Below are 10998 nucleotides of genomic sequence, written 5' to 3'. Positions count from 1 at the left end.
AGCTAAAATGAAAGAATGCCAAGCAATAAGGAGGATGGTGGCCATTCGAGCTGCCACACTCCCCATATTTGTGTGCGGGTTGTGGCCTTGCGGCTTTTTTTCGAATACATCTCTGTCTTCAGAGTGTTTGACAACCTTTCTACTGATTGTGTCGTATCGCCAGCGGAGCTGTCGGCTTTACTGTTCGTACTCGTAGCCGCTTTTGCCCAGCGGTTCCCTGATGCTCTCTGAAGAGTTCTAGTGAGAACCAGCTGCTACGTCTGTAAATAGGTTCCTGAGCTACGACCTAACTGTATGCAGGCCCTCGTTCCTGCTGAGCGGCACAGCGGACGTTGCGACCAAGCTAGTGTGATGTGTCAGCTCACAGGTTTGCTACTTTCTCCTCCAGGCATCAGAGGATTCGGGTACTTCCTCACTACGAGAGGAGTGCACTTCATGCATATCAAATATGCTCTCTTTCAAGCCGACAGTCATACACTTCTGCGTGAAGAAAAAGGCAACTCTAATCTGCGTGTTGGTCTTGAGTATAGTTTTCACAACACATTGTTTCGTCCGCGAAGCCACCATAACGGTAGCGGATGCGGATTGCGTGCCATGCGGCAAGGCGCACCGCGAATATAAAATAAGTAGTATGTCTGAGGCGGAAACTTCAGTAAACTTTTCATCTCGTGTAGGTGTAGGTAAGGTGTAGTTTGAGGGGGATTATTTGGGGGAAACTGCGATGGCCAGATGCAGTTTGGCTGAGAGTCGAAAGGGTCCGACAGCAGACACAAGCAAGCTATTTCGAAGTGTTTCACACTGGAAAACAACTTTCGTTTCACCTTGATCAGACGCTTGCGATTATCTGTTGGTCGGCACTGCAGTCAGTACCACTAATCTGGGAAACGGTTACAATCCTGGTGAATGACGTGCTATCCTGCTTGGAGGGTAGTGGTCGAACACTAATGCTCAAATCAGCGGTTGCCCTAATTTGACGATTCAAAGCTCTATGTGAGTTTAAAGGTGCCGAGTTTCCATAGGCACTGGAGTAGGGCAGCAGTGAGTAGGGCAGTAGTGACAGTCTCGTCCTGTCTCTACTCAGTGGGCCATGTAGCGGCCCCAGAAACTGCGCGCATAGCGTGGTTCACGATTAGGAAGTTGACTCATAGAGTTTGTGGTAATACGGTCCAAGGGTTTACGATTATGGATTCAAGTAGACACTGCGAACAGCGCCCAGTTCTACTGCTGAGTGGGATTCCCTGGAATTTTTAACTGACAGGTCTGCCTTGTGACAAATGAATTACGGTTGTTGGGTAAGTAATAAGAAGTGCACCGAAATTAGATAGCTGCTGACGAGACACCTAGGAGTACAGCTGGGGTTGGTCCACTACAACTGGGTCATAAAAACTGCTGAAGCTGTCTCTAGAGTGCCTCTAGAGACACTATTTAAGCTTTTGCAAGAGCAACGGTACTGGCGAGGGCCAGACGCAGAAATGCACTAACGCAACACTGAAAAGTAGATTGCGAGCGCAACTTACACACTCGAAGAGCGTGAGGGCTAGCGAGAACTACGCGATCAGGAACGGATCAGATCTAGCCCACGAAGGCACCTCCGAGGTGTCTAGAAAGCAGTCTCAGAGTGCAGAAGACTTGAGAAGAGCACCACAGAGCTGACTAACCCAGACCTAAGGTAGCTACAGAACGCGAGTTGTTATCTCCGCAGCAGCATCTCACTTTGGGGGTCCTCAACTTAGCATAGCACCGAAAATTAACAATGCCATAAAGGAGCTCTTACATTTGAATAGTACAGAGTGCTAACAGCACAGTCAGGTCTTTGTTTTGACATTACCACGGTACGGACCATTTCCAGTGCGATACGGAGACCTTCAGCCTGCGCTTGCCTTCAACCTTCAGCAGCAGGCCCGTTTTGCATCGCTGCTATTCCTGTAATTCGTTAGTGTGTCTTTTAAAGGCGGTTAAACGCAATGACAACTCTTTCCAGAGCACCCGCCTGATCTGAATAATGCGATTACATTGCCGTGCAGCTCATTTCCTGGCTGTATTTTCCTGGTTAATTTCCACGGAAAACGAGAGCCCAAAACAATGCATTAGAGCTGCCGCTGAGTAGCAACTAGCCCATGCCCAATTGCAGCTCACGAAAAAACCTTCTCTAATATATATTTTATTAACTATCAAAATTGCATGTGTTAGACAAGACTCTTGCGTTTTTCCTGAGCCAGGATCAAACTCGTGTAGTACAGCTAAGTATTTTGTTAAAATGCATTCAAGGGGTTCTTTTGTTTTGGTTTGGAGATAAGCGGAATCGAACAGCTAGCTGTTTCTTCTCAAAATGCTTCAGCCTGCAAAGCTCACCAGGATGATTGCTACTACTGCGAAGATGAGCACTATAGACCAACTTGCTCTGCGAGCGGGTGTCCAGCGGGGAATTTCCGCGTGATATCTATGTCCTATGGCCACCTCATGGGACTCAATTGGCTAAAGCACTACAATGTGTAGTGCACACGCACTACAATAAGGCTTGCTGGTGACCGTAAGAAGATAGCTACCTGGCGACCAACAGGAGGTCAACACCATGAACGAGGACAGGAGCTTCTTACTAGTACCCAAGTAAGGCAATTTATCAGCAAATTAGCATGTATACACTAGACTTGTCTGTGAATACCTGGAGATTGGGGCTGGCGATAGCGCCGGCACCGGTGCAGAACTCCTCCCCACAGGGCCAAGGAGGCAAGAACCCCGAGGGGTTTGAGCGGTAAAGAGTAGGAAGACGTGGGGATCACAACACTACAAATACCCAAGCGTCTCTGGGGGGTGGTTAACTCAATGGTAGAGTTAACCAGGATTTTGGAAGCCTAGAAATAACTACATGGACTGTTATTTCAAGGAGATGTGCCGAAGCTAGAAGGTTATCACAGGCCCCTACTCGTGGGGCAGGTAGCAGCGCATATAAGGTCTCAGCACTACGCTGGAGTTACGTGGCCTTCACAAGCTGCCTACCATCTGCTTATGCGAGAAGCGTTAAGGACGGGTCCTGAGAACGTTAGCAGAGCATTGAAGTCAGACTGCTACTGCCCAGCCCACCATCCAGCTGCGTCCTCACACGGCAATGTTAAAGTAGAAGAGCGAACTTGGTCCACCGCGGACATGCAGCTTGAAACGAAGGATAGAAACGTACCTAACACATTCATCATGTACGCAGCTTGTTCCAACTTTTCCACTCCCCAAAGACGACATTTCTTTTATAATAAACGAAAACAAGGAAGATGTGCCATGAGATAACATTTGAGCACTGGGGAAGTTAGAAGCATTTCTCATCGTCAGTTTCACCCACCAAACATGATCCGCGTGGAGCAGAACTGCAGTCAATGCACGGTGCAGGGATACGTGTAACTGATATTTCTTACAAGAAATTATCTAATTTGTCGTGAAAATTCAGTGATATGCGCCGTTTGCAGGCCTTCAGAAGTTTCTTCACAGAGATATATGGTGAGCTGGAGCCGTTAATGCCTCGTGTATCTTAAACTGTGGTGCAAATGACGCAACAAGTTTATAGTGCGAATGACAATCGTTTGATAAGCGGTGCCTGAGGACCTTCAGCTTTTGAGTGAAAGCAGCTTAGCAGTTCTAGAGTTGCTCACCTATCTGAGCGCCCCATCGCCCATATCACTGTACCCCCGCCGTACTTCAGGCATATGTACCCATTGAAAGGCCCGTGATTCGCACTACAAATCATTTAGTTAAGAGCACACTAATCCCACTAGCCATTACCTTGTGTTCAGCAGGCTCTCAGTGCTCTACAAGGCACTGACGCTTACGTCCAGCACAGAACGCTTCATGCACGAATAGATACGCATTGTATTTGGAGCTGCAGAAGCGCTTATGGAAAAATACCCTAACGAGGCCATTCTACAGCTGCATGATATGAGTTGAGACCCGGTGCATTGAGGCTTTGCTAAGGATTTGCCCAATACCAGTAGGGCGTGATGCTTAGTGAAATTTTTCTGATGGCAGCCCTGCAGGTCAGATACATGCTAATACTGCTTCATACTCTGTGAGCATCGCGAATATATGAAGGGGTTCACTGCCCTGTCACCCCGCAAAATGTAACTGCTCTCCATTGGCAAGACTGAAATGGGAGGCTTTTCGCTGGAGTTGTACCCGCAATCGCCTCCACAGAAGCGTGATTGGCTGAATAAACTGCCCGACGCACTCATATTTTGAATAACTTTGCATTCAAGGACAAACAGTGCCCGACTTCGTACATGCGCTGTAGTCCCTTAACGTTCATCAGCTGGGTCCATATACAATTGCTCGCGCCATCACCGCGGCGTGGTTCCCAGTCCATTCCTTTTGGAAGCACCACGCGGCCCGCCCGCTTGGGGTCCCCAAAAAGTTGCCTGCCTTATCCTCTTTATCAGCCTCCGCATTAACAGTAATCGCAGTATCTATACTGCTCTTTCTCTAGTGAGCTATGTTTCTCTTCTTCGACCTATTCCTTGGCCAATGCTCTATCTCACATGGATATGGTGTCTTGTTGCCCTTGCTCCAGTTGCCTCTGCTTTCAGCTGGATGAAACTTGTGTCGCGTTCTGGTCTATAGCAACTGCACACTGCAACTGTGCGCCGTGTCGTTGGCGCCCGCTAGGCTTGCCGCACGCAACTCCTGCTCTTTGCGTTCAACTGCTGCAGTTGCTCTTCTGTATGGTTATACTACCAAAGCACCCAACTACAGCTTTTCGTTTATATAGGCCCCTTTAGCGCCGATCTCTTCTTCGTAGTACCCTTGTTTTGGCCTGTTTGAGGTGCCTTATTTCTATTGTAGGGGCCATCACCTCCGCAACATTTGCAGGGTTCGTCAAACCTGCGACCCTTCAAGCCCCGTGAGAAACAGTATCTCCGCATGTCCCTTGCCCTTACATTCAAAACACACCATGCCGTTCATGTTGCCGGTGGATCCGCAGCACTGTCACTGTCACTTTTGTCTGCATGAAGTTGATTGGCTCTGGTGGATCCTTCACTGAGGCGTAGTTCCGATCCTCCCCGCCGGCTCTACCACTCTTGCTCCACGGCTCCACATCGGCCTTGCAATATATTCAGTCAGTCCTTAAACTTTACGTTGGCCCTTTTGTTTGGAAACTGGGCGGCTTGAGTGAAAGGTTAGCCAAGTAGTACGCACAAGAACCGCCACAGGCATGTTGTCGCCTCAAGCAACGATCTTCCTAAATTCAGCCAAGGGCTCTTGTTGGTCCCCTTATCTTGGATACAATCTGCCGAATACGGTCCACGCAGCTAGTGGTGCAGAAGCGTGGGAGTTTTCCACACCTTACTTCTGCCCAGCTGTTCATCCCGGCGCCCGTATCCTTTAGCTCGCTCAGTGCACGAAAGCAGGAGGGAATTGTTCTCTAAGCGTTCCAGTGTCTTGCTTCCGCAGCATCGCTGGTCCAGAACCTTTGGTGAACAGCATCTCTGGGGAAAGATTTAACTTTGCGGCCTCTTGCGTGTGGCCGCGTCTGTATTGTTGATTGAGGCCATGGTATGGCGCTCAACATAAAGAATGCTGTGCACTTGTGGCAACTATCGGTTCAACCCGGCAAAGCCGTAGCTAGGCCCATTTGTTGACGGGCTTCGGCGTCTTGTTGGCCTAATCCGCCGCTGTGCGGGTGTGTCGAGGTGAATTCGATTCTGGGTAACGTTACTCATTTCTGCCCCAATTAAATTCGTTGGGAAACAATTAGCGTTTTGCAGAATGTCTGGTCATGTGAACGTATCACGAGCGTGCTTCGCAGGTGGATGACTAATCAAGAAATGGCTCAGTGGCGCAACAACGAATTAAGCGGCTGCTGTGTACAGCTGTGGGGTGTCATTCACCGTGAGAGCTCTTTGCCCCACAAAGTTATAGTTTCCAACCTTAGGAGGGTTGCTTGCACAGACGTACTTTCAACAGTGCTCATACTGGCTGTAGTGCACAGGCACTACAATGGGGCTGGCTAGTGTCCTAGAGATGATAGCTAGCTAGCGACCTACAAGGGGTCGCAACACTGGAGGAGGACAGGACCCTCCCAATAGGATGAAAGTAAGAAAAACTGTCCATTAGTTCTAATGAATACGTGAAATGTGTGGAAATTGTGTGGAGACTGGGGCTGGAGATAGCGCCGGCACCAGTGCGGGGCTCCTCCCCATAGGGCCTAGGAGGCGAGCTCCCAGAGTGGGGCGAGTCGAACAGACAGATTTGAAACAAGTAAGAATTGTTGTGTTTCGATGGAATAAAGCTATAGTGTCCGAGGAATGGGGCTACGCTAGGCGTAGTTTGTAGGCCTTCTCGAGGGGCAGGAAGCAGCGTAGTCGCAGCAGTAGGCGCCGCGCACTACACTGCCCATATTGATCTGGCACACAACCCTAAACCACAACCCTCGTAGCACTACCTTCTGTATCTCCTGCTAGCTGGATGTAGCGATGTAGTGCGAACGAAGTAGTTTGCAGAATTTAGGGCATCATACTCTACACTTATTCCCCCCACCAGGTGTTACAGAAAACTATATTCCGCATAAGCTATAATTAAAAACTTTTACAATAGGCTGCTCATGCGTACACATGGAGTGGGGCAGCAGGACGCGGCGAAAGGAAAAGCATCGAAACGGGACATCGGTGGAAATTCGCTACCATGAGGTATAGGCGACACGCGGCTCTCTGGATTACCAGTATTTCCCAGGTTTTGTTCCCCGAGCACTGAATGCACCAACCTGCACAGCGCTCAGCTCCAAGCTATCCACATTGACGCATGCAGTTAACAGAACTGCTGCCTTGGCGTCTGATTTCGAAAAACGCCAGCGTATGAAGCACTGTTCCATAATCCAACCTGCCTGATGGTCTGCCCTCTGGGCCAGGTAGTTGCGTAGTCGCAGCACTAGGCGCTGTGCACTACATATGGGGGCTGTTCTGGGAATGAATTTTTTTTCCTTTCCGGACCTGATAGTAGAAACATGTTGTCTAAATGATTCACACCCAGATATCTTAATATGGTAAGGAATGCATCTCCGCAACGGACGCGTGGGAGGTGCCTGGTATACACTCAATCCAGCCGTGGAACTGACAACTGAAACTAATGTGCCGTCGCTTCTGATCACGTAGAAGGCCATTGCAATGGCTAGAAAAACGCATGATCAGATCGTCCTCGTTTTTGTCAACGTCTACATCATTGAGAAGAGCACTCACTTATTTGTCAGCTAGGCTAAGAGGCCATCGGCTCTACAAATCACGTGCTGTTAATCAAAGGAGCTTAGGCATTGAAATGTTCTTGGAGACCCCAGATATCCACTTCATATCTGAGGGCAGCCGAAGCAGAACTCTGGATGTAGATCAGGATCGAAGTTGATCGACACGCCGCATGCGCTGGCGAACCTCATTCCAGCCCCATTGGAGTACTGCTAAGTTATAGACAACTTGTATAACGGTATGGGCTGTTTTTGATTTTCAGATTGTGGTGTTTCCTGTATTTGTTGCAGTCGTACTGTATTGGCCAGCAGGTCGTAGCCTCAACCGGCGCTTACAGTGCCTTGCAACTACAACGTGTCAAGCCTCTGCAATTCACTGATCCTCTATCTGATTCTTCTATGATTCATTTTTGCGCCCTAGTGAATTAAAAGTAGGTCCGGAGTGCGTTATACCGCTGGACTGTAGAGCGGCACCCCGGTGTGGGGTTGCCTCCAGACGTGGACAGGGACGAACGCTCCTAGCTCGGCGGAAATGTGGGAGCAGGTGGCACCCAGAGCAGAAGTGAAGCGTGCAGATCGTCTCCAGGGGAGGAAAGTTGTCGTCTTGCTTGAAGATGCGTAAGCCACGCCCGAATGCCTCAGACTACGTGGGCTCCTGGGTGTGGCCCCTTTCCAGAAAAGAGGCCAGCCTTTGTATCATTTGCGGTGTGTTTCAGTGTCCTGGATTTGGCTAAGGGACGGGAAGGCTCTCTTCAACTACTTGAAGGGTTCCAACATCGGAAGTTGCTGCAGCAAGAAAACAGGAGTATCGCAGTGAGCCTGCGAGTAGTCCAAGTAGTCTGCTCGAAGCTTGGCTCGCAGTGTGACTTTGCAGTACTGTGGCATCAAGAGAAGGGCGCGGAATGCCAGTAACTAGGCATCATCACTGCGCAGAGCAGAGGGTTTCTGCGCCTGTGGGAAGACACGGTAACTCCTGGTTCTTGGTGTTCTTTCCTGCTCTGTGGTGTTGTGAAGGATGTACGGCCAGACATAACGCACCAATGCCTTATAGCCTTGCAGGAGTCTCCCTTGAACAAAGTAAGCCGGAAAGAGGCGCTCTTGATACTTCAGTCATCCGGCTTGTGAGTACTTGAGTGCCATGTTCTTGAAAAGACTATGGAGCACTAGCGTTTAACGGTACTGCGATGCTCTCTTGGTTGATGCTGCCAAGACTTCGTTGGTTCGTGTCATGTTGCAGGCAGGTCGTCTTTGCGTGTTCATCCGAACTCAAAGTGGGCAGCTTATTGAAGTACATCCGCAACTCAGGGTTCCACCAACATATGATGAATTCAGAAAGCTCATGAGTATGCCTGAATAATTATCTTAAATTTGCAACTGTTTGCGGGCGCACCTCGAGCTCGTTGTACTTGCCCGCCGAAAGAGTGAACATACGGTCTTCTGACCCTTAACAAACGGCTGTTGTAGCCGCGGGGGACTTTGTATTGTTTGCCCAGTTGTCACTTAGTATGGAATTTCTGTGAACCTCAGTTAACCTGTTGCACACTCGGCGGATACGTGCTGTGGAAAAGAATGTGACACTTATGCAAGTAAGACACCAAGCGACTCTAATCTGACGTTTGTAATCGATCCAACCAGTGGCTAACTTGAGCAGCACTTCCTACGACGCAACCCTACTGCAGACACACGGGGCTCGGTTTTTGCTGCAACAGGTGACAAAAAATGACTCAAATCTCTTTCTGCCGGTGGGCAGCAGGAAAATTGGTGAGCGACAATGGTCTATCGCCGCACCGCGTCTCCGCGATGCGGACAGAAGTAGGCATTTCTGAAGAGGCGTCATCGTTTTAGGGCCCTTGCTATCAACGTGGAGACACGTGTAGTACCTTTTGCGCGTTTTAGTGGGCAGTCGTTTTATAGCTGCGAGCAGCAGCAACCTCCAAATCATTTCTTTGACATTTGTATTCTGCTCGCGCAGCCCTATCCACTCAAGGCCGTCCGGTAGATCTCGGTGATTTTGTACAACAGTTTCAAGATACAAAGAACCCAGTTTTATTCCTTGTTGGCGCTGTTGCCCACGCAAACCCCAGTAAGGCAATAAGAACGTCCTCACTGGAACGGCGCCACAGCTAACTTGGAGTATTTCTGGACCACTGTGGGGTAGTGAGCCGAAGTTTCTGGCAGCTCCGCTTTTGCGTGTACCCGCAGCCACTAACAGCGAGCTGGCAGAGGAGTGCATTTCCATCGCTCCCTGTGGATTGAGTGCAGCAGTAAGCTCGACATGTATTTCCTTTCTTTTTTCAGCTACCCATTAGGTTATCAAGTCGGTGGTGTACCATGCAACAGCATTTGCGGAACTATTTATTGAATAAGGCGATGCAAAACTATCCACAAAGCTATCTTCTTGCCATGCTCCGTGGAATATTGACTATGTGTAGGCGTAGATATGTGCCAGAAAGAGCCTGAAATCTGATCTACAGGGCTGTCCTAGTTTGCTACGTGCGGTGTCCCAGGTTTGCTGCAGCAGCATCTGTGCAGAGTTCGAGAACTTGTGGAATATCTACTAATTCAACAAACCATGCGCCGTGCCACATCAGCAGGCACTCGCTGCGGACTCTCTCCAAGAGTAGCCGTCATCGAGGCACTTCGCTGAAGACTAGCGCCCGTCTAGGCAAACAACTAGAGCTGCCACTTGCAGCATCATTACTGACGCTTCTTCTCCGCTGAGGAGCAGCGTGTAGCTGTGTCCAGACACCGCGGCACTACGACATTATTTCCATATTTCGATAGTCTGTAAAATTTGCTGCACGCATCAGTTTTTATTTGAAACTGTTCAAAGAGCCTACTGTCGATGCATGGGCTTTTGAAGTCCCGATGCAGACACAGGAATGCAGTTTTGCGTGCTAGCATTACCGCCCCATGATGCACTAAAACGTCCCCAAGTCCGCCAAAAAGCAGACATTTGGGGGGGGGAGTTAAACTGGCAAGAATGCTCTCTCGGTGCCACTCAAAGACCCGCTGTCCACCCCCTGTAACGATAACGCTACCTTGAACCAAATAAGTTCTTCGCCCGCACCTACGTTCTTCACCCACACCTTTTAGTTCAGAAGTGGTGCATCTGAGAGATCTATGCTGCGGCAAATGGGGCATGCATTTTCGTTGTGCTCAGCTCCGATGTCGCACCCACAACGCTTACTGACATACATGCTCGTCTCATCCACTGCTGTCATGTCACAAGGGGTAACAGTGCGCGCTTTTCGTCCTTTCTGTGCGGATCCATAGTCGGGCTCAGACACTTTACGCATGGGGCGGGATGTCTCCATCGTGGCTTCACTCGCGATGTCTTCGGCGGGCACCTGCTTCTCCTTTTCAGCGGGTTCCGCTTCTTCAGGCTGCTCAGCAGCTTCCTCGGCTGCTGGCTGCTCGACTGGCGCAGCCGCGCTGGCCTGCTCCTGAGCTCTCCTTTCTTCTTCGGCCCTTCTCTCTTCCTCCTCTCTTTGGCGACGCGCTTCCTCTTCAGCCCTTCGAGCCTGTTCCTCTGCTTCAGCGGCTGCTGCCGCTGCAGCAGCAGCTTCAGCCTCAGCTTTAGCCCTAGCCTCTTCCTCGCGTGCTCTGGCTTCCGCTGCTTCGGCCTCGGCCCTTGCCGCCTCCGCCTTGGCACGCTCCTCGGCTTCCCGAGCAGCCGCCTCAGCGGCTGCTTTTTCTTCGGCTTCTTTTCGAGCCTTTTCTTCCAGCTCCTTAGGATCAGCCCTTTTGGGCTGTTTTGCCTTGTTTTTGCCACAGGCAGCACCCAT

The 10998-nt window shown here is 50.0% G+C and overlaps 2 protein-coding genes across 2 annotated transcripts; one reads left to right on the top strand and one right to left on the bottom strand.

The window, feature by feature from the left end:
* Nucleotides 1-7742: 7742 nt before the first annotated feature.
* ENH_00039380 (nucleolar essential protein 1, putative) lies at nucleotides 7743-9036 on the top strand (the record flags this gene model as incomplete). The annotated part of the gene is made up of 6 exons (XM_013580573.1): nucleotides 7743-7828; nucleotides 7927-8023; nucleotides 8225-8287; nucleotides 8448-8553; nucleotides 8738-8796; nucleotides 8920-9036. 6 exons carry the CDS (start codon nucleotides 7743-7745, stop codon nucleotides 9034-9036), a joined length of 528 nt encoding a protein of 175 aa, XP_013436027.1.
* A 1266-nt stretch (nucleotides 9037-10302) lies between these two features.
* Nucleotides 10303-10998, bottom strand: ENH_00039370 (hypothetical protein, conserved; the record flags this gene model as incomplete). Its single annotated transcript, XM_013580572.1, has 1 exon — nucleotides 10303-10998. One exon carries the CDS (start codon nucleotides 10996-10998, stop codon nucleotides 10303-10305), a length of 696 nt encoding a protein of 231 aa, XP_013436026.1.

The sequence above is a fragment of the Eimeria necatrix genome, genomic scaffold (assembly GCF_000499385.1).
Source record: "Eimeria necatrix Houghton genomic scaffold, Enh_scaff28, whole genome shotgun sequence".
NCBI lineage: Eukaryota > Apicomplexa > Conoidasida > Eucoccidiorida > Eimeriidae > Eimeria > Eimeria necatrix.
Note: the sequence above shows the minus strand (reverse complement) of the source record. Positions and strands in the feature narration are given on the sequence as shown.